General features: G+C 37.8%; 1 protein-coding gene across 7 annotated transcripts in view; it reads right to left on the bottom strand.

Annotated features, from left to right (window-relative positions):
• Nucleotides 1-4,411: 4,411 nt before the first annotated feature.
• The window catches only part of NAV3 (neuron navigator 3), a 468,550-nt gene continuing 448,491 nt past the window's right edge, over nt 4,412-24,470 (bottom strand). For all 7 annotated transcript variants that reach the window (XM_064701983.1, XM_064701980.1, XM_064701982.1 and 4 more), the window contains 11 exons: nt 22,458-22,632; nt 18,695-18,792; nt 17,965-18,060; nt 17,545-17,713; nt 16,580-16,815; nt 14,463-14,617; nt 13,498-13,569; nt 12,874-13,070; nt 12,133-12,251; nt 9,278-9,481; nt 4,412-7,110 (listed from right to left, as the gene is read on the bottom strand). In XM_064701983.1, coding sequence (XP_064558053.1) covers nt 6,991-7,110; nt 9,278-9,481; nt 12,133-12,251; nt 12,874-13,070; nt 13,498-13,569; nt 14,463-14,617; nt 16,580-16,815; nt 17,545-17,713; nt 17,965-18,060; nt 18,695-18,792; nt 22,458-22,632 — 1,641 coding nt within the window. In that variant the 3' untranslated portion in view covers nt 4,412-6,990. The remainder of the gene's footprint in view (nt 7,111-9,277; nt 9,482-12,132; nt 12,252-12,873; nt 13,071-13,497; nt 13,570-14,462; nt 14,618-16,579; nt 16,816-17,544; nt 17,714-17,964; nt 18,061-18,694; nt 18,793-22,457; nt 22,633-24,470) is intronic.

Raw genomic sequence — 24,470 nt, 5'->3', positions numbered from 1 at the left:
GGGTGGTGTGGGTACTCATAGTGAGGGATGCCAGGATACTCTATCCACTTGGGCTGTTGGAGCTTCCAGGGGAGTGAGAGTCTGAATTTCTGCAATAGGCATCTTTGTCTCTGTGGCAAGAGCCTCCATGCTCTGGATTCTGAACAGAACTCCACCAGAGCTGCAGATCTCTGCATTTAAGTTCTGAGGCATCTGCCTGGGGAACTGGCAGGAAACAAGGACAAAAATATTCTCTGCTTGTGGTACATCCAGAGTCTATTTACTCTGATATTCTTTGGTGCACCATTTTGGCTTCAAAGGACAGCCTTGTTAGCTGGAAACCTCCTGACCAGCTGTGGTCTAATGGTCTGCTAATAAAACTGAGGGGAGATAATTCATAGACATAAATAGGCAAATGAACCAGAGCTCTCTTTTTCTCTTTATCCTGCTCCCTCAGAGGAAGAACAAGAACAGGACTCAGCATAACTGAGCAAATATGGAGGATTATACAGATATAGGTGAAATTTCTGTGCTCATAGTATGTCCCCGAGAATTAGGCAGAGACAGCCTTCATAACAGCCCTTAACATTTGTTCTAAAGTTCATGCTGAATTTCAGACTCACATTTTAGATTTTGAGTACTGCTTAGTTCAGACCCCACCCTCACCAATGTCTTTGACACCTGGTAAGAAAATGTTATGATTAGTTTAAAAAGTTACCTGACTTATCAAGGACTGGTAACAGCGGAATGATAGTGATACTTCTTCCATACGAACCACTTCTTCCAGCATGCCCTGTAACATCATGCTATAGCTTGTTTGACTTTCTTTAGGTGGAGTAACCTCTCTGTTGTCTTGTAGCTAAAAACAGGCAGTTGGGCTTTATTGCCAGCAGCTGCTCCACTCCAGAAAAGAGGAGGCCTCCCTCCATTCTGATTACCATCATGGTCTGCAGGTTTTATTCAACACTACAATTGGCAAAAGGGCAAACCACTGAATACTGTGCCTAAGCATGCAATTACATTATAATTCTTGATTGTAATACTCTGCACAGTTGCTACAATGTTCAGCTGAATCTTGAAGCAGTTGGCTGACCATCTTATTCTCTGAAGATAATGGTTTATGGAGGAATAAATTGCAGGCACTGAAGTTGAAATTAGGGAAGCACTTCACATGCTTAACCCCATATTCAGGACAGAAATTAAAGAACATGACTTACACAGAATACATAGCAAGACTAAGCATGTTATTTAACCCCAGAGACCCTTAAGCTAGACATGAAATTTACTGTGTGTGGATGTAGTTTGTTAAACAGGCTGGTATATTGATACAAGATAATAACCAGCTCTCAAACAAGCAGTATAATTATATACTTGGAAAAGTAATTTGTTTTTACAAGAAAACTACTTATAAAGTATTTGAGACACACTGACTCTACAAAAGCAGTAATACAAAAACATTAAGTAGTAATGAGTAATTACTAATGAGACAAAAAGGTTTTCTTATATAGCTTTTATGTTTCTTATTTCCTCTAGATAAAAAATACATTTACATTGTAATGTAAGTTAAGATGAAAATTCTGTCTCCAGTGTGACTTTGCACAGCCACAATCAAGAGTCAGTACCATTAGTTCAAAACAGTGCCACTAGCTTGACCCAGAAAAGCAGGGACAGAGTACACTAAAGATCATGGCAGTTACATGAAGAGTGTGGTAACGATGGAGCTAAATTATTCATTCTGCCAACAAACTATGTCTGGTAGCAAAGGAACTGCTGTACAGAAGCCATATGACTTCCTGGCATGTGGCCTGCATGAGTGGAACAGCTTACCTGCACTGAAGACTGTTTTCAGACTGTGTGTGTCTTTTCACAGCACAACGTATCTAAGGTGTATTGAATTATCAGTGCTAAAATACAATGAACTAATTTAAATTACTTTTTCATTCACTAAGTCCTTGGGCTTTCATTGTACAGGTAACACATATTTTGTCTGCTTCTTTGTTCTGTCAGAGCCATCCATATATGGCAGGATAAAATTATTAGTGCTCATTATGTGTCACCACATAAATGCTTAATTTTCTTATCAGGTGTCTTTTCTTCCAGGTATGGCATTTAATTGTCAAGATACATATAAGTTTCCTAAATTGTATAATCTAATTTAACAAAAACTGTTGGAAAAACAAGTGAATGCACTAACAAAGGTGAAACGTTATTTCATTTATGAAATTTTTTATTCATAACATGATTATTCAGTGTGTTCTCTCATTGCTATTTATCAGCATTTGTTTAGGGTTGCAATTGAAGAAAGAATAGTAAATGCAGTTTAGTGTATAAAGGCAAGGTCACATGGCCTTGGCACTAGTTAATTTATCTTTCATGACAGATTCTATTTTCTGCTACTAGTATTATTACCAGAATTACATTTCTCCCATGACAGTGCATCTGGAGCTCTTGCATTGCCAGACTTAGTGGTAGCATTTAATTTGTGTGATATTATTCAGTTATCAAGAAAAAGCATGTGCTGAGCAACACTGTAGTTAGTTAATGATAGCATAAAAAATGAGCTCTTGTAAGCAAGAGCAATGTCTCAAGTACTTTGCTAAAAACACTTCTTTCTGAGGCTGCATTATCCCATTCCTGTCATGGGAACCTGGGCATTCACCAAGCAGGTCTCCAGATGAAGGTTAATAGGTAGATATGCTGAGACAGAAGACACAAAATGAGTTTAACAATTAAATTTCTTACATTTTCCCTTAAGTATGGCAGCTGGACAACATGCAAAGACTGCAGCACTGAATTATAGGAAAGGCACACTGAGATCACCCTAGTCTAGTCCTTCTTCTGTGGAAGATAATCTCTACATATGTAATTTTCAGTAGAAAGAAATCTAATTTATCCTTGGAGACCTACACTGATGGAGAAGCCATGTAATTCACCATGTATTTCCCATAATATTATATACAAGTGACTTTGTATGCTTATACCCATATTAACTGAAGTACACATATACCCATGGCAGGAGTAGCTGTAAACAATGTAGCTGCAAACAGAAAGCTTCATGAAAGGTCCTATCAGGATTGAACAGGGCTCTGCTCTTGACAAAAAATATTTTATTACCTTTATGTACAAACTGAAAAACACCGTAAAATGACAATGCAGGTTTTGGAAATTATGGAAGATGCTGAAATTGTAAATTAGACAGATGATAACTGTAGAGAATTAATAATTTAGTAGGGTGGGCTAATTTTAATATCCTGTTTTAATACAGATAAATTAGCACTCATATATCTAAGGAAGAAAGAGCACAGTTTATATAGACAGGATTGGCTAAGTATTTCAAAATGATAGAACATGAAAAGAAGTCAGGGTCTTGGTAGATAATTAACTGAACATGAGTTTGCAGTGGGATGATGCAATTAGAGAGTGAATGTCAGCCCTGAAGCCTAAGCAGGGAAAATATGAAGTGGGAGTAGGAAGGTGATATTTGCTCTGTTTATAGCAAATATAAAACCATGACAGGAATGCTGTGTGCAACTCTCATACCCACATTTCAGAATGGACTCTCTGATAAACCACATAAAGTCCTGCAATGAACATACTGAGGTCTGAAAGGCATGGCTTATTGTGAAAAGCTAGGAATGAGCAAGCTGCCTGTCTTACCAAAAACACAAGCAAAGAATACTATTGTAAAAGGTGTTTTTGATTGTGACTTGCTTTTTAGTATAAGAAGACAGGGCATAACAAAGGACAGTATGGGATATATTTTCTCTTGAAAAAGTGGTATGTGAGATTTAACTGCAAATCTTAAAAAACCCCCTTAAAAACACAAATCATCCAGTGAATAATTACCCACATCTTTATTGAGGTGATGAATCTTCTACTCTGTACCCATACGTCTAAAGGTCTTTCCTGGGATCTTGCACTTACAGGAGAAATTACAGACCAGCTGCTGAGACTTACAGCTGAGGTGCTGCAACTTGTAGGAGCATAATGATCTCTTCCAACCTCAAAGTCTATGATTAGGTAGCTAAGACAATTACACTTTCTTTGTTTGAATTCTATCAAATAATATTGATGTATACCTGCTGAGGAAGTAGTCCTTAGTTCTTTGAGTTTCAAAATAAGGCATGATACTTCACTGGTTTTGGACAGATTTTTTTGTCACTAAAATAAGCAGGCGCTTGTATTTTAAAATAATCCTGAGAATGGGGAGATTGTGAAGTTGTTTCTGAATGGCATAACCTGTTCCCACCAAGGAAACAGCCATTCAAAAATCCTGCTGAATCACTGGAACTGGAAACAGTACTTAATTTTGTTTCTACAGAGATTAGTTGTGCTGAATACAGAAAAATCACATCCTTCATTATGTCATTTTGTTTTCATATTCGTATATTTGAAAGAATATCTGTTAAGTAGTCCTGACTGCAAAAACATCAGACTGTGTTTTCAATAAATAATTCCACTTTAATGGCAAAGTAATAATTTAGACAGATACAGTGTGCACACCTGCAAAAAAAATATACGCAAGCTGGTTTACAAGCTAGAGGAACAATAAACCAATAGAAAATACATCATCCAGTTAAGTCCGATGACACCAAATACTTATTATTAGGGTTTTACAAAGACTACAAAAATTTTCAGATGATTTATTTCACTGTTTCTGTCTATTTACAAGATATGTTACATCAAAAATGTACAAAATATAAAATGTGTACAGACAAATGTTTCACAAACAATTTCTGAGTTGTAAACTAGGTGGACTCACTGAGATGTATTGCAGGAAGTTTTGTCTATGTAATATTGTGTGTTTGTGAGCTAAATATGGCAGGAAAAGATTTGCAGGTTTGCTCAGAGCACAGGTACAAGAAAGAGCAGCTTTGCTTTAGTTCTTTGAGTCAGTCAAGGTGTATGAACTGACATTTTGCATCAGAAATGGATCCAGGTTTGGGGGGCACAATTTTGGTCAGACTGAATCCTACGTGCATAAATTCAGAGTTTTATTAGGGCAATAGCACCGTGTAGGAACCTCTAGATTCAGCGATGCTGCTCAGTGCCATTTGGAAACTGCATTGATTTCTTTAAGTTACAGCAGGCGGCCACGGGGTGGCCGCGAGGAGTGAATAGCACCAGATACACATCCCGAAGGTAACATCCATGGAGGTGTACAGTATGTGACTACACAATGCCAGAGCCCTTGGCTGCCTTCTTGCCCACGTGCACCTATTTTAACCATGGCTCTGGTGGTAAAAGAGTGTTTCCAGTTACTCCGAGCAGTCTGGATGCAGCCTGCTTCTAGCCTGCCGTGACATATGAATTTCAAACATTTTCAGACTTTTCCCCCCAAAATGTATTGGTTTCATACAGATATTGAAACGTGCTAACTGTGGCATTGATAGCTCCTGCATAGTCGTAACAACTGTTAAGTACAGGACAAACACACCGGATAATAACAGCTTTTAGGTTTTGCATTCTGTATTTGTTTGCAACATACAGGAAATCTCAGCAAGTGAAACATCTCTTAACACCAACAGAATAAAATACAATATTTTTGTTTGTTTGCTTTTGATTTGATTTGTGCAAGGCTTTTTTTTCTTTTTTTTTTTTCTTTTTCTCTATATTTACAATACCCACCCAGTAGACTGTGCAAAACCAACCCACTTTTACAGTATAAACTCTTCCTCTTCCACAGTGGACATCACTGCTTCAGTGTTCTTTTATGCTGAATTCTTCATGTACAACTATAGCAATCAAAACAACATGCTGAAACTAGAAAAAGGAAAAAAAAACAAAAAACAAACCCATATATTTGTGCTCATGCTGCATCAAGTGCATCCAGCTCTGCTGGATAAGTATTCAAAACATCTATCCTCCCAAAAATTCCATTCCATGGGACCAAATGGATTTGAGCTGATTTTGTCAGCATTTAAGTGGCAGTGAAAGTGGGTTTGGGTTCCTTGTGTACTTCTGAGGGTAGGCAGAGAAATCTATTCACAAGATAAAAATATTATATAGCAATTGTTCTTTCTCGTATCCATTACTTTAAAAAATCATGATATACAGATATGAGGCTACTATGTTAACTGATGTTTTCTTGTTAGTAAATGAAGAAAAAAACAGTGTAAATTACCAATGGTTTAGGAATTAAACCAACTGTAAAACTGTTCTAGAAATCTGTTTTAAGGCAGTGAGACAGCACCATAAGAAATGTTCCTTCTTTCACTGAAAAGGCTCAAACAAATGAAGCCCTAAAAAGCCTTTAATCAGTGTTGGTTAGTAATTGGTAGAAAACTGTTGTTAAGGAGTGGGCAGGCGGTTAAAAAAGACCCTTGTGGTAAAAATAACTTTATAAAATCTGTGACTTGTGTACTAAAAACTTTATGGAGCGCATCACCGTGACCATGGCAGTTAGAATTAAATTGGCACTTATCCAGCATATCACAGTCATGTTTTCTGGTGATTGCACAATACTGTTTGTGCTTTCTGAGTTACTATCATCTTTTACTCCTTTTGGAATGGGCAGTAGTGTATAACACAAACACCACTGCCGTCCTGTGACCAGCACCATGTGGCACAACAGAGGTTACAAGATAATTAGAAGACTGCATTGTTCATGCAGCAGCTCAGGATAAACTAAAGGAAAAAAAAATCCACAGAAGTTTCGCTGTGAACTCGTACAGAGAAACACAGAGAGACAGAGAGAGAGAAAGAGGATAAGGGAAAAAAAATATTCCAGTTTGGCTAACACGTGTGCAATCTGCTCAGATGCCCTTGGTCTAGGGCACTTTCCAGTTGACAAATGGAGTCTCACTCGGCTCCATAGGTATTGAAATGCCTTGAAATTAAACTAATTCAAGCTTTCCACTTCAATTTTTCTTCCTGACTTTGCAGAGTTAGGTCTCCTGCCTCCCTACAACACACCGTTCTTACTGAGAGACCTCGGTGTGCTGCTTTAATACTGGCAGTGGTCTAGTGGAAACAGATTTTACCATCATCCCACAGCAAGATTTGTCCCTTTCAGAGAGTTGATTCAAGGGATGAATCCAAAATGTCATCATGGTGGCTGGTGCTATCACTGTCACAGCTCTGTGCGCTCGAATAGTTGGCTGCCTCTTGAAGCCTCATTAGCATATTCATCTGAAAGAAGAAAGCAATGTTTACATAATCTCATCTCATTTAAAACTGCAGTGACCGTGTTAAAATTTAATTAAGCTCTCCTGCTGTATGAGGTGTGCTGGTACCTAGAGGAGGGACCGTACAAAAGGATTTCAGAAAGGGCAGGGTGTTAGCAGCTCCTACTGGCACTCTTTCCATTGCTTTCTCATTTTTAAATAGAAGTTTAAAGGTCCAAAGAGGGATACAAATGGAGCTGCCTGATAACTCTCTTCAATTCAGGGGTGAGGCCAGCTGCAGCTGCAATACCGGCCGAGGAAGGAAGCCATATCTCAGCTGGACATCTGGGCCCATATTTGGAGACAGTCAAGCTTCCAGAAAATTTTTGGATGGTTTAGATGCATTACACTGGAAAAGCAACTGAAAGCATAATCACAGTAACATATCCCCCCTCTACAAGAGAAAGATGGGGAGGGAATGAGAGAGGGGTGGACTGATGCCAGCTGCTTCATAAATGAGCCCCATCTGCTGTTGGGGGGCTGCCCTCAGGAGTGAAACAGCAACAGATTCTCCTACCCAGGAGGGTAAAGCCCACCAAAATTTAGGGATTAATAGTACCTGAAAACCATCTGAAAATAATCAAATAGCAGCATTAAGATCCAGAAAATTACTTGGATGCTTGATGCTTGACTGTATAATGGTCAGGATTTTATTTATGAAGCATCCACTTCTGCCAGCATGCTAAGGACTGCAAGCAATGTCGAGAGTACTTCAGTGTTTTTCAAGGAACAAATTCACTGCTGTTATAAAAAGCAGGCAAAGAAAAATCAAAGCCAAGGATATATTCCTAGCAATTTGTGTTTTACGCCCCTATTTCCAGTTTGTTCAGAAATCCTTATATCTCTATGCTTTCAACTTGCATGGTGAAGCTTCTCTTGGCACTGAACAGTGTTCAATATTTTTTGTAGTTTTGCTGAAGCTTTAACACGTATCCATGGTTGTGAAAACAGGATACCTGCAGTGGGTGTTCAATACAACCTGCATGAGACGTGTTCTGTTGCCACAAGGGCAGGGTCTGTCCACCCATGAGCTCCACTGGAGGTGGGGGCAAACCCTCCAGTCCCAACTTTCAAGCTTCTGATATTTACTCAGGTAGAGATGCTGACCACAGTGTGTGGGGAGCAGGGGTGAGTGGAAACTGAACTCAGGCTGCCCACAGACTGAGTTTTCAGCACACTGGAGATTATGCTGTGCTGGAAGCCTGTCCAACATACTGACTGGAAGCTCACAGGGTCAAAATATCACCTGGAAGCTTTTGGAATGGAAAATAAGTTCAAATAAGATGATTTTCTACACTTCTTCAGGACACTGTCTGTTTTTGAACATGAAACACTGAGGCTGAGGAACCATTTTCTTAACACAGTTAAGAGATCAGTGCATTTTTCTCTGAGAAATTCCCTTTTCCAAGGGCTGCCTATTCTAGAAATATAGTTCTCTAAAATGGTATTTTGAATTGTGATAAAGGCAGTCCACAGAGAAAGCACTACAAAAGAATAGCAGCTCAACATATGCATTTTAATAGTCAATTATCAGAGGAGTCAATGGTAAACCTGAATGTCTGGGATCATATTTAAATAAAACAATACTTGGCATTGAGGGAAATCAACTTCTTATCATTTAATGCCACCACAATTGCATTCCTTCTGCATTAAGACTATTACACAATCATCAGTTGACCTGAAATATTATGAGAAATGGGAGGATGGATAATTTCTATTTTCACTAAATTCTCTATGATAGGTAAGTTAGATAATGTGAATATTGCAGTCCTTCATTTGCATAATGTAGCTGCAAAATTGCCTGATGAAGAAAGATGTTTTCATGATAAAATTGATTAATAAGCTGCTGAAGAGTGGTTCCCAAACAATAGAATGATGAAGACCTGATACATGGTATCAGATACATCTGGGCAGATGGGAAACACAAACAATGTAAGGAGATATTAAAGTGTTGGTGATACATGCCCTCCTGCTTCCTTTAATTTTCAACATTTTCATAAATTATAGGAGGATTCATTTTAAAAGCCTGTTCTGGAAGAGGTGCACAGTACTTTTTAACTGCACAGTGTACAGTTTAACATGTAAGAGTAAAGTGCATATTGAATATTTGAATTCAAATGTTTGAATCTTACCAAGGGATCCCCCTCTGTCTCAGTCTGCGGAACGTGCTTAGAGGTTGTTCCTTCTTTTGCTGATGCGTAACCTTCATAACCAACATCTTCAGGCCTTAACTGAAGCAGTGATGGCCACTCATGCTGTAGAGTTGCAGAGCTCCATGGATAGGTATCAGCCACCCACTTGGAGGGATCCTCCCAGGGTGCCCTCTTACCGTACATCTACATTATGGACATAAGAAATGTCAGTATTTTACAGACTTTTCAGTACCAGTTATAACAGCAGAAAAAAATGTCACCACAAACATCAAAACCATTTTAGAAAGAGATTTGCTTTTGGATGTTCTCAGTACTCAGGTAAAATAAGACCTTAAGGAGATTGGATCATCTCCACTAATGATCCTTCAATACACAGAGTGGCTGCAAGTTGGAAAATGCTCCATAACTAGTGACACAGTGCCTAGTGACTAGACAACAGCAAGTGCTTTGATACAATGTGAAATGAGACCTTAAGGTATTTTGCTTAAGGCATACCAGGGAAATTAACACAGACCTATCAAAAGCATTCAAGTTAATTGGATTTTGTTTGAAGTGAATTAGAAGTACAGATTGTTCACTTCTCCTAGAAAAATGAGATGCTGAAGCAGACATCTGTCCACATCCTAAATGTGATAACTTTCAGAAGGTTAAGAGAAGAACATCACAAGGGATATATTTTTCCTCACTATGAAGCATAAAATGCTTATGAATCTGGGGGGAGGATGGAGGAAGAATGAGAATACTGTAATTTTAGGAGATCTGGTATCATCCTCACTAAAATTCACCTCTCTCTGTATTGGTGTTCACAAGCAGCATGTTAACTTGGTAGTTGCTTTATAGATTTCCTTTAGCTGTGACAATGATACACTGGGATGGGGAGCCATCCACCAGGGCTTTTTATAATTTCTGCTGCCTCAAACAGTTTCACACAATCCAAGGAACACCATGCCATTGGCAGGGCACGCACTTGTGGAGGATATAGGTGGGCTGTGCTCCTAGAGGGAGTATAACAGGGGAGGACTTTAGTGATAAAGGCAGAAGGATGGGTTGTGCTTATCAACACCTGCTGCCAGGCACATGCAGAATGCAGAGCTTCAGGTTAGGGAGCCAAGTTCTCTGTATTAGGCACAGAGATACTTGGACTTTTTCTGACCTGCACTGAGGCTAGGCTGCTACAAAAGGGATTTGCCTAAATAAGCCAAGAGAAATGTTTCTCAGAGGTAGCAGGCTAACTCCAGGCTGTAGCACTTCCCTTCATCTGAGATTAACAGTGACTAAATCTTTTCTGGAATCTACAGCAAGGCTTATAATCCTATGTCTGACAAGTGAGTTTGCAAAGCACCTGACCAGAAAGGCAGTTTTTATCCATCTTTGGTTCCAGGAACACTTACTTATATGATATAAAAATGCTGTTTATTATTAATAACTTTATTCTATGGAAGCCATCCAAAGCAGCTAAAAATTGGTACAGCTCATGAAACAAACATATTTTCTTCTATATGCTGCCATCTTCTGCTGCACAACTGAAGTTTCCATTTAAGCAGTTACCCTGCATGCTTGGGAAAATATGAGCATGAAGAATATCACTGCATTTTTACAGCTGGTCTAAACAAGTGCTGTTAATCTCACTGTGGCTGTTCTATCAAATGTTTGGCAGTATTCTGCACGAGGCATAAACACAGTAATTCTCAGAGAGATAAGCAGTTTTAGGAAAGCATGAGATATTCAACAGGCAAGATTCTAAACCTCCATTGCATCAGTATGTCACAGTGTCAATACAGGTGATAAAGAAACTGCAGCTGCTTACACAGTTCTTTGCCTAGTCCATAACAATCCTCCCTGCACTAATATGCAGTAATACCTTTTGGTGTCATGTGTGGAAAAAATGCCTTTCCACAAAGCATATTTTTAGAGGACATAGAATTGCTGTGCATAAACCAAAAAAAAAAAAAAAAAAAAAAAAAAAAAAAAAAAAAAAAAAAAAGGAAAAGGGAGAAAGCCAATTAATAACTAAAGACTGGGGGAAAAACACCAAAAAAAGAGAGAATGGATCAATGTAAATATTTGAGTTTCCTCCAAAGATGTGGAATGATCCAAAATCCTATCCTCTGGTATAATCTGGAGAGTTTTCCTCCTGGTGAAGACCGCATTACAACCTTCCAGGGGGCTTATAAAAATGAGTGGGAACAACATTTTAATGTGGGCAGATAGTGTTAGGACAAGGGAGAATCGTTTTAAACTAAGACAGAAGAGATTTAGATTAGATGTTAGGAAGAAATTCTTTACAGTAAGGGTAGTGAGGCACTGGAAAAAGCTGCCCAGAAAAGTTGTGGATGCCCCATCCCTGGAAGTGTTCACAGCCAGGAATTATATATCTTTTAGGTCCCTTCCAATCCAAGCCTTATGAAAACATCTTGGTTCACAAACTTTTTCCCACAAATCTGTGTGCCTACATAGGTAGGAGCTATTTTCTGGCACCAATATAAAGCTTATTAACTGTTCCATTCAGGGGTAGGCTGAGACTGCCTTGACTAAGGGAGACAATCTGAGCTGTATTTAACTATGCTGGGAACTCTTTAAACAATGGAAAAAACCACCTTTCTCCAGTCATACAGAAGAAACCCTCTTCATAAAATCCATAATAAGATATGATACAAAGTCAAATTATACACCAGAGTAAGAGCAGGCCAAAAGGAATTTGAGTCTGCCTTCTATAACCCATCCAAAGATTTTCTTCTTGCAATAGCATTTATACTAGGATGCGCTGTTTAAAAACAGCTTGGAGAAAGCCTTTGAAAGCAATTTAAAAAATTTCTAGGAAACAAATTACATACCTGGAGTCCTTCTCTCACAGCTTCCAGAAGATACGGAACCAGGGAATAGTTCCAAAGGTCTGTGAACCACACTCTGGAGCCATCAACATCCATAGGGCAAGGGAGGAAGAGGCGGGGGCCTGAGAAGTCAAGTTGAGTATTAAAAGGGTATAACTGGGAAACACACTGAAAATAATCTTCTCAAAATTAAAAGAGCAGTACCGGAACCAGCTCAAGTCCAGAGAATATTAAAACAGGACTACATTAAAGGAGCTAACAGTCTCCTGTTATTAAAAATGATCTGGTGCCCCTTAGCCCAATTTTAGGGCTTGATGAACACTTACAAGTTTTATGGCAAAGCTATGTAAAAGCTGACATCTTTGCTAACAGAGTTATTTCATTAAAAGACCTCAGGTCCAAGGTTTTTAATTGCTGTAATTATACTGCAGTGTGAAAGCAGGAGAAAATAATTAAGCTTAGGAAAGTTACTATCAGGGTATTTTTTTTAAATTTAGTTTTTAAAATAGTGATATTTTACTTGAAAGTATTTAGTAACAAAGAACTACCAGGAAATATATATACTCTCTCATTAAACTTTCAATTTTTTTTTAAAGCTTGCTGACAACTAGAAAAATTCCCACATCTATGCTGTACTTCCAACTGAGACATGGAAATTAAAAAAAAATAATAATATATTCTTCACAAATCTCTAAAATGCTCAGCCTGCATCCCTATTTCAAACCATTCCAGCAGTGGACTCACCAATGGTTACATCTGAAGAGCTGTGTGTTTCTAGGAAGCTGTTGAGATGATGCCATGTTTTGGGGATCCAGTCAATGATTTTCATAAGCTCATTATTGCGTATGCTCTTTTCTATTTCAGTTTCAATCAGTTTCCTTCTCAGATATCTTCCTAAGAAACCTTTAACAGGCTCTGTGTGATTAGCACACAGCACCCACCTAGGTAGAAGAGATAAATATCAAGCAGCAATGAATCGCAAATACATTATTTCCTCTTAAACATATAGATAAAAGTAATGTCATAGAGTCTCATTAGTCATCAAGTATAGCACTGCTCCAATGAACCTCACTTCTGCTCACTGTTTCAATGCAGGCATTTCAGGTTCCAGCAGGAATTCAAGACACTGCTGAAGACAAAAGAAATGCAGGAAAGCAATCATCTTCAGCAACTTGCTAAATGTGCCAGACAGTGTCTTATTTCTTTTATTATTCCCCAACACAATCCAGAGACCCATCAATAGAGGAGAGACGTTGCAACTGAAATGCTTTACTGTGATGAGACACAAGATCAATATTTGCCAAAGAACTGGGTTCAGAAGCAGGGAGCTGTGCAAACATGGCCACAGTAAATACAGAGTGAATGTACCTGAAATTGTGATGCACCTCCAGATTTGGTGAAGAAGAAACTCCTTGGTTCATGGTTCCAATAATATAGGGACTGGAAATATAAAAGCAGTAGGATTTTTTTTTTGAGGGAGAATTCATTAAAATATTCAGAGTATATTCCTTCTTAGTATCTGTACTAGGCCAATTTCAAAAGAGTCTGGGTGTACTACAGTCATACATTTAAAATATATCTGAGGCACCCTTTTAAAAATGTTTATTCCTGTATTATTTCCCTCTTGCACATATGTAGTTTACTACTGCCCATCTGTAATGAAGAAATAAATAAAGCAACCCTGTCTTGATGTAATTTGTAATTTGGCAGTATGCTTAGCTTTTTAATTTCAAAAGCCAATGAATCTCATGAGGAAGATGTATGCAATGATTTTATGAAGGAAGTCCCTGTGATATCACTTTTACAGCAGAAGTAACCAATGTTAAAAGCCAATAAAAGTTCTAGAAAACGTTATTTTTACTCTTGCTTGAGAATAAAGGACAGTCAGCCAAGTTTATACTTCTGCACTGCTGCAAGAAAACTGTGGGAAGGGAAAATCTGCTAGATTCACAGCTGCTTCTGTATGGCATGGTTTTTCCCAAATTCCCTTATAACAATGTGTAAGCTGTTCTTACGGTACTAATGATCTGCTGTGATCTCACAGGGTGCAAAGGATAACACTATAAAACAGTCAAGTGTTTAAGCACATTCTTAAATTTTGTAGTTCATTTACATCTCATTCAGAAGCATGGAAGTCATGTAAATGAAGTGAAGGAGACAGCTACCTTCTTGGCTGAAAGGCGTTAAAATTATTGAAGCCCATAATGGCCTTGCAGATGGCCTATGGGAGCCTAAGTTTGCACTGTGACATTTTATTTCGCAAAATAACAAGCAGCTTTTAATGTTTTAATTGTAAAATCTGTGTGCAAGGAGAGAGAAAAGATACTACCTACCATTTATTATATTTACAGTTGAGGAAACCATTGAAGATGTCACTTAGTGAACTGATGTGGTGGAGGTTATCAAGAATTATGACAACAGGGAGGTCAGCACCATTGTTGTCAGCACTGCATTGCTCAGCTAAGTTTGCTAGGTACTGTCGCAAATCCTTCAGCAGAAATAATAAAAAAAAACCAAAAATGAAATCACAAAAAAAAGCCCCAAGCCCAGAAAAGATTAAACAATTAGACCATAGATATAATTTCACTGAAAAAAATCAGAAAGATAAAATGACTGCTAAAGAGTTTTCCTCCTTTGGATCACTCAGTTGGATCTGCACCTGCAGGAAAACATGCTGCTTGCACAGGGCAACATTAAAGCCTCACTCTAGGAAAAAACAAAGGTGCTAAATACAATGCAAATGACTGAAGCATTCTGATTTGGGGGATACATTCCTTAGAAATTTACTGATAAAATATCTTCTATCCAGAGGAATATACATTGCAATAAAATATGCCATTTCCAATGGGCTGAGATGCTCCTAATAATTTTTGGACCTTCGTTCTTATGAGTGCCACATTTATATATCAAAATCCCACCACCCTGTCACGCAATTTTGGTGTATTGAACTACTCCTTTAGATATCTCCTTTCAGCACTCTCACTGAAAATCTGCCTGGCACCTTGGAGATGCTTTATCATACCTCATAATAAAATTTGGTGTGTAAATTCTTTTTTCCTGTCAGCTGTCTGGCTGCTGTTTAGTGCAGCAGTAAAAGACAGCTTTCCACAATCCAAACATTTCATATTTTTGTCAACAGCTGCTCTTGAGAATTTGAGCTAGTCAAGTTCTATGGCTGTATCTCTCGAGGTATCCAATTTTGTCAGGGTTGGACATGCTTAGTATTATGTACAAAGTTCCTATTGCCATTTTATTTTCTGGATCAGGGATAGCTGGATCTTTTCTTTTTTAATGGGAACATGCACCTTTTTTATTTCAAGAAAGATTTTTCTTTTCCATTTTATGATCAGATGTCTCTCAGAGAACATTATAGGTTTCTTCCATGGAATAGAACCATCTATATTATTCAAACACCCTTGGTATTTGACAATGTTGCTTTTTGTTTTTTTTAATTTTTATTACAAACTCAAAAAATTCTATATGAATTTTGATAGAAGTAAAGAAAAAGGGAAAAATGCCTAGCCAATCCAATCCAAAAGCAACAGTGAAATACCAAAACACACAGACCAAGCAATTTACTAGAAATCCAAAAGGCTCTTTTGTGGGACAATTTTCTTTACAGATGTGTATAGTATAACAATAGAACACAAACACATTCTCTGCCAAAGTAAATGGCATCACAAATCCTCTGTATAAAGACAGTGAAAAGCAGTTATTTTTGCCAGAATGGTCTTTTTGCCCCTTTGGGATCTGTATGTTCTCCCTTCTTATGTTAGCATTCATTATGTTCTGTGCAAATCAGAAAGCTATGGGCAAACCCTTTCATTTTTTTCCCCCCAGGAGCCAAGTTAGGAGTACACTCAATTCAGGACAGCCAGGTGAATAGTATTATCTGTGGCTAGCACAGTAGCCCTGCTAGAAACCTGACAATCTGAGCTTTGTAAATCACTGTGAATGTGACATGATGTGTGAGGCAATTTCAGTATGGTCAGCTTCCAGACCGATGCACACCAGAAATCATGACAGTTGTATGTCCTCAGGGCTGATTAAGAAATTGAGCCCAGGACAGTAATTTCAAATCACTCCTCTGATATCTTTGCTTACAAAGGCTGATGTTATCATCATAAAAAAACAAGTTACAGTAGTATTACTATATAGCAAACCTTCTGATAAAGGAATTACAGACACTTCAAAAATTTAATTCACTTGGGAGTTGGACTCTGCATCTATACTTAAAATGGGTTTTCTCAAGAGGGAAAAAATTGAGACTGCCTTGACAGTGCTTCAATGGTTTGTTTAGGACAGAAAGATCTGGTCCCTGTACATCACTGGGATTGAAGACTGAATTCTTGTAGGAAGAAATGCTAACTGAACAGCAAAAGAGTACACCCCTTAATTGGAATCTGTTCTACAAACTGGGCAATAGATTATGTTTTCAATTGTAACTTACCTTGCTTGATTTGTGATCTATGTTAAAAGTTGCGATTGCATCCTCAGTTTTTTTTCTGCCAGATTTAGTTATAATATATTCAGCCAGCCTGTTAGCTAAATAGGTCTTTCCTGTGCCACTGGGTCCCGACAGAATAATTCTGCGATGCTCCATCAGTAAATTAAAGTACCGTTGGGTAATTGGCTTAGGAATTAATGTGTCAAACACAAAACTGTCCAAACTGTTTTCTTCTACTCCTGGGGATAAAAAAAAAGAAAAGAAAAATGGCCTGTCTTATCCTGGGTAAGGTAGTTATTTGGCCCAGCACCTGATGGCATCAGTGCTATGCCCAAAGCAAAGTAAGATAGCTACTAAATCAAATCTTCTAAATCAAACCCCTGTTAAGGACTTCTTTACTGTAGAAATACTGGTATACTTCCACAAAAAATTGAACAGCAGTGATGAGTTGAGATGAGTGGAAGAGATGCAACCAAAGTAAATGTGAAGAGAAGGATCAGTGAGGCAAAGATGTATGTTTCAGACATTACTTACTACGATGACATAAAAAAGGTCAAACTGACAGCCACAAGAGTTACCAGTTATCACGTAATAAAGTTCTCCTGAAGGCCCCCTCTCCTCTCCAATAGCAAATCCCTAGAGCACTTGAAATGTATAGAATTTTTCCTGTGGAACTGAATAAAGCATTAGTATTTCTCATTTTAATCTTTGTTTTGGGGTTGGATTTTTGCCACTATTCAGAAATCTGTACTTTGTTTTGGCAATCAGGCAGGGGAGGATAGACATTTTTAGATTTCCCTCTAAAGGCTATGATGGATATTATATAATGTCTTACAGGCAGTTTGTGATAAATGTGCCCTCAAACTAGAGACAATACAGAAAGGTCAGGTGTAAGAAAATAAACATAAAAGGATAGGGAACTGTAGTGTAGAACTCTGGTATCTGCAGAAGTTTTCTTTGGATTTTACCTTTTAGGTTCACAGTGATGACGTTATTATCTCCAACCAGATATCCACAAGGCAGCAGTTCAGGCACTTCTAGGCTATGGGCTCTAGTCACATCCCCTATACAATAGCTAGCAATGCAGTCAGAGCTTAAACCCAGGCTAGTAGTTGGATCCACTCGAAAAATATACTCCTGAAATTATATGAAAACATAAGTCATAAAAACATTTATTGAATGAAAGCTATTTGGAAAACTGCCTACAGTTATAGAAAAAAGAACTGCAACATTGAGAATAAAGCTTAATAGTAGTTGGTGTTAGCAATATATCAAAAAAACCTCAAACCAAAACAAAAACTTGACAAGACAACTCAAAGAATATAGAAATTTTCTAAAATGAAAAAGAAAATTGTAATAATACTTAAGCAAAATTTTCAGTGTCTTACCTTAAAGAGACGTCTGATTACACCATCTAAAACATCCCATTTTGTTTTTCCACTGACTCCAATTGATCCTATCAGGTATGCATGTGGCTTTTGATCCTGCGAAGAGATATTTTTGGAAACTGGACTAAAAATGGTACTAATTAGTTTTCTGTGAAGATTCATAGTCTTCCTAACGAAGAATAAGAATATTATTTAGAATGAGAGGTAACAACTTTGGTAATAATCTCTGTGCCAGAAGTAGGTACAGATTGTATTACTTTGATACATCTTTATAAAGAAGGGAATACAGAATCTTGTTCTGCTCTTTGATTGCGTCTGTGTTTTTAAAGAGATGACTAAAAATAAAGGTTGCACTATATTTGTCATTTTTTACAACACAGAACATGAAAACATGACAATACAACTTTTCAGCAGCAAATTCACAGTTGCACCCTAAGGAGATCAATGCATAGATCTAATTTATAATGACCTAGAGACAGCAAGTCCCAGGACATCCTACTACTAATTAAACAAAGAATTAATAGTGTCTAAGCCACCACAAAGGCATAAAGAAGCCATATGGCATTAGTCTATGGAGTGTGCCTAACTGTATTGAGCATGGATGACAGAAGAGAGTGCCATCTATGAGATACTTCCCTTCAGTTCCTGGATTAAAATACTGAAAAAATTTTGATGTACTATATGCCAGCATTTGCTTGAGCTCTAGTTCTGTTCTGGGTAATGCACTTACCTTGGCTCGACTGTAGCCTTTGTTTATGGTGACTAAAATTTTGACACTATGACCTTCTTTGTGGAGTGCTCCATCAGTGACATCATCCAACAATATATCTACATTAAAAGAAGGGAAGTGATCAGTCAGAAAAATCACATCAATTATGTTAACATCATCAGTTCAATATTTGTTCAATGGATTTAAAAGTTAAAAATTTGTTTAAAAAGAAAGGCTGCCGTGATAACAACTTAAAATTGTTGTAATCTGTACTTATTCCTGATTCACCATTTCTGTTGGAGGTGAAAAAAAGTTACAAGTTGTTAATTTTTTTAGGATTATTAGGAGTTTTAATCATTCAGAAAGGGATAAAGAATCCACAAATAAATAAAATCTTGCATTATAGTCTTGCCTTTGCTTTCCCTCTTGGAACTTTTTCAAAATTACAGGATGTTCACAAAGTAATGTTGTTTAAAAACTAAATTAAATGTATGTCTTTGGGCACTCATTTGTGCTCTTTAGAATGTTGTACAAAGAGAAAACAAGAAATCCTTGCATTGATATTTCTGCTGTTAAGTTAAATAGCATTTAATTTCACTTTCCAGATGATTCCTTTGCCTTCTGTACATATGCCATGGATAGAGTCCTTTTCACCCCCACTAGAAAACCACTGGATTCCTCCAAAATACATTACTCTATTCACAGCCATTCCTCTAAGAAAAGGCTTCCTTTGTTTTGGAGGTGAAGAGTGATTTTGATCTTCTCCACACCTCTGTTTCTACCACTTCATTAACTCCTAAAATGAGAAAGCAGATGTATTTCTGTTAAAGGCTCGGCCTACAGCTTTATTGCAAGTGATAAAACTGCTGCTTTCTTCTAGAAGTTCTCTCTCAGATTTTACTGTTAGACATTCAAGCTAACTATAAAATTAGATGAGATTATAGATTTGCATTTTCTTCAAAGGCCAGCACAGTAATCCACTAACCTAAACCCTGTTCATTATTAGTGTGAAAAACATCGACTTCATGACATAGTCTGTACAAGGTCAGATTTCATCCAAATTAAATGAGGTCCCAGTAAGATTCAGTCACTTGTTCAAAGGAAAACTAAAGAAGGTTTATGAATATAATTTCAATTAATGTATTAAAAATAAGTTTTCATATTAGAAGTTTGATAACTTACATAATATCTAGAATGCAGATTCTGCTATTGGTTTGGGGTGTTTCTTTGGTTTTTTGTTTTGCTTTTTGCGTGGTTTTTTTTTAATTAATTGACCAAAGAAGCTTTTTTTTTTGGTGGGTTTTAATAAATCTATGCTTGCTTTGTTCCAGGCAGAAAGATTTTCTGTGTCACCATTGAAAGTTTTATTTATTTATCAAATTATGATATGATCCCCCTGTGAAATTTTTCAATCTGTAAATGACACTTATGTAGCCCTTTAAATTCATTCTTCTTTAAGTCTTTAGGAACGAGGACCCACTCTGCAGCAAAAGAACAAATTCCACTTTCTAAGAGCTCTCTCTTTCACTGATACAAGGGGCTGAGGAGATGCCCAAGGGCCTCTAATCTCATGGTGGTACTAATTGTTTTAATTTCCCCCTGCTAGGCCTTCTTTTTAGGCATGCTATGATTACCTCAGTCCAATTCTTGTCAGAGCTCTGGCACTCTGGGCCAGTCCTGTACTGGTCCTTGTTTGCTCCTTTCACTGCAGTGACTGACTGAAATAGGGGTGTCTCTGACCCCCACTTCCCAGGCTGCCACTCACCCTGATCTGGAGGGTGTCATCACACCCTTAAGGACGTGACAGTGGACAGCTTGGTCATTGCCAGATGACCGGGTTGGTAGGAGACACTGCTCCCAAAAAGTGCAATGGTATTTTTATATTATGAAGAACTAAACCACTCTATTCTCTCAGCTTAATCCTCATCATGATTAACCTCCCCATATCTCAGGGAGTTGTGTTCAGTAGTACACCAGCTGTCGCAGAAATCCCACAAGACTTGGTGGGAAGCGTTCACCCTTCCAAGTTCTCTGGCATGGCAACAAAATGATCATCACAATGATCAAAAATTCTAGATTCATAATCAAATGAAATTCTCCACTCCTCATTAGGCACTCTCCTATCTTTAATTTCTTGTAATGAAAAGTAATTACTTTTTTCATGTGAGAAAAACATTTAGAACAATAACACAGAAAATTATATCAAGTTTATGAAATTATGGAATCATTGAGGCTGGAAACACCCTTAAGATCATCAAATCCAACCACTTCTTCCAGTCATCCTGTTCTTCTTTCTTTCCCCTGTTTTCCTCTTCCCCTTCCTCTTTTTTTCTTCCAGCTTTTATTATTTCTATTCTTTTGCTGAACACTTCCTCATAATTTTCTTTGTTTTCATTCTTTCATCTTATCTTTTACCTTCACTTTTCTTTCACCCATTCCTCTTCATCCATTGTATTCTCATCTACTTCCCCCTCCTTTTCTTCAGACCTTTCTTCCTACATGTTTATTGCTGTATCTAGACAGAGTTAGTTCCAAGCAACGAAGTGCTAATGAAAGGCTGCTACTCATGAAAGACATTTTATAACCACTATATTGCAAAAAAAAAAAAAAAATTACTTTTGCTTTGTTTTTGTTTGTTTGTTTTTAATATGTGTGGATCTGTGAGCAGTTAAATTTTTTTTCCCTGCTTTTGCAACAGCTCATTGCATGTTGAGGCCTAGTTCAGGGTCCTCCATGCTAAAAGTTAAACCCTTCAAAGAGTTGTAATATAAATAAAAAATATACCAATTTTCATACAAAATCTGATATTAACCAGAAAAAATGTTCAAATATCCGTGCAATCAATGACTGGCAAGATAATATGACTAACTGCCAATCCAAATTACAGTCAGTTTGGCATATTCCCAGCTGTACTCTTGCCTAGACTCTTTCCACAATTATTAGCCACATTTTTATTACTTCCAGAGACTGCATCATAATTTCTGTGGCGTCTCTGCTAATGAGTGCTGCTTTGCTCCTGCTTTACTCCTGGTTCAACTCTTAGAGACAGCACTTCTGTTTCTTGGCTACAATATCAAAACGAATGTAGAAGGCTTATTATCGTAAACTCCATGGCATGGAAAATAATCAAATGTTGATGCTCATGATGTGGACCCAACTTCTGCTTGCTTTCCTTCATTCACAGATGACAATGAGTGCCTAATAGACCAGGAGGGGTTTGGTTCCCGTGGTAAATGGTGATTTGGTCCAACATAGGCTAGCTAGCTGTACCAATTAAAAAAATGTAAGGGATAAAGCTAACTGAAACCACCTTCTGCCTTAGCTGCAAATATGAAGTCAAGTTAAGGGAGCTAACTGAATGATCAAAGACTTGTAAAGAAAAAGAAGAAAGTTTCACATACTATACTCATATTTATCCCATATGGGCAAGAGAATGTATCAATACAGTTGTCATGTATACTTCAACAGATATTTCTTTTCAAAGAAATTGTAAATTGGATGACCGAAGAGTATTGTAAACTTCATAGGCAGAGAGTGTCATGGCTAAGAACAAAGCAAACATAATGAACAATCTGTTACTGCTGTTCAGGTGCTTCTAAAAGCTACATTTCAGACATGACCACCAGCATTCTTCCTCTTCTCTGTTACTGAATGTATATCTGATGTTAACCTGAATGATATGACGTGTTTTAATTTCCAGTCATGCCTCTCTTATATGGCCTATTAAGGGGCTGAAAAAATTGTACCAACTGCTGAGGCATGCATGTGCCCAAAGTATGTTTACCTGATGTAACAGATTCTGTGATGTTTAAATTGTTCAGAGAAAGTCCCAGTGACTGCCGTGATGAAGAAGATGATGTGCTGCTTGAGGACTCTGATGATGGCCGGGCAGGCTTTCCGCTATTTCCAGTCTCTGCCTTCAAGCGATCATTCTCTGCTTTCAGTATCTCAATTTCATTCTATAGACAATGAAATCAACACCAAAGCACAGGAGGTTATTCTTTTGGAAAACCACCACTGGTGGCTAGTCTGGTGATGCTGTCCCCCTGACTCAGTTAACTGGCTTACCACTTTCACAACAGAGATATAACACAATGAAAACTGGACTGCCTTTACTTGTTAAATGAAGGGAAAGCCCCCAGTAACCTTATTTTTAGATCCTAAACAATAGCAGCTTCAAGCTTTTGTACTTATTGTACAGTTGACCATAACATGAGTGTGGTCATAATTTTCCCAGCTATCCCCATTTTTTTCAGATACTTTCTATTGTCAAATTCCTAAGGTAACATTTAGTTAAGGAAGTTACTGGATATGTCAATGTTTCTAAAGACACAGAAAATTATTCCTGCCATTGAATATAAAATTTAAACAGTAACTTCACAGAGAAATTAAATTAAAAATGAAAAATTAGAAATTGATAGTTTAACAGTTTCATAACCCTTCTTGCTATCAAATAAGACTTTTTGATCATTCAAACACGGGATTGTTAACATAGCAGCGAGCAAATTCTCTCTGATGAAAACAGACAGTGACAGATGAATCAGAACAACTGGAATTTTTTAGCTAAATCCTCTGTGCTGCCAAGTGATAATTGAATGTACAATAATAAAATGAAAAAGCCTGAGAACAGCCTGGTACCATCTAAATCTAGCAGTTGCTTAACAAAGTGCATTACAAAGCAACTGCTTATTCTTGCAGATGGTTCTGCACATCAAATTCATTTCTAAATTCACATCACCCTGGTAAAAGTCTCACTTTTTTAATGGAGGCTGAACAGCTCTATTATACAAGTGAAAACATAAGGGATAGATAGCATCACAAAACCCCCTGCTTCAGCTACAAAAAGATTAGATCACATACACACAGGTGAGAAGACAGTGAAAGGGAAGGGACAAACCAGTACAATAGTAACAGAAGGTAATAGATGGGTATATCAGTTTAGTCTAGGGTTCAAATCAGTAGCCACTCTGAAATTTATGCTTATTAATTACATAGCTCTTAGCAGTCTTCCATTCACTTGAGCTTTAGTTTTTTAAAGTGCTTTAAAAAGGTCTAGAGGTCTAGAAAAGACATCAAGCACACCATTTCTGTAGTTATGAAATCAGGTGCTATAGGCATCTACACACAAATGCCTTACAGTCACCTGACCTAAGCACCCAACACAGAGCAATTCAGCTGGCAAGGCACTGGGCTGGATTCAGCTGAGGAAATGTGGGCTTCCAGTGGCATGACAAATATGGAAGAATGCTAAACTTTCATGTCCTCTGCAGATGCAAATACTTGGGGCTGGTTCAAATGGTAAGAAGCACCGGTGCTCAAGGAACTCTATTTCACCCTCTTTACCTATCTTGGGGTTATTTTAGGACAGCTCTTTAGCCCTCACTACTACAGGACTAAAACTCAACTGACTACAACAGAAGTTTTTCAAGTAGCTCATTCCCAGACTTTTAAATGTAACCAACTCTGTCTCAACCTGAATGCCCAGCCCATGGCCTTGATTCTGTTCCCCAAATACAGATTTACAGTGCCTTCAGGGATTACATGAGTATCTTAGCTGCCATTCCAGAAGGGCCCAGTTCCACTGAACTGTCACAATGTGTGGATATAAGAGATACTTTTGGGCACCCACCATGGCAGGAGGCATTGGCATGTAAGCAAACGAATTGAGAACCATAAAGCTCTGTGCTCCACTGAAGAACACTGCCATGCTTATGCATCCTTTCAGCCTCCTGAAAGGAAAAATCTTCTAATGAAAAAAAATATGTTCACAGAGGAATTGCGGCAGTGTAACAAAACA

This window comes from Zonotrichia leucophrys, chromosome 1A (genome assembly GCF_028769735.1).
Source record: "Zonotrichia leucophrys gambelii isolate GWCS_2022_RI chromosome 1A, RI_Zleu_2.0, whole genome shotgun sequence".
NCBI lineage: Eukaryota > Metazoa > Chordata > Aves > Passeriformes > Passerellidae > Zonotrichia > Zonotrichia leucophrys.
Note: the sequence above shows the minus strand (reverse complement) of the source record. Positions and strands in the feature narration are given on the sequence as shown.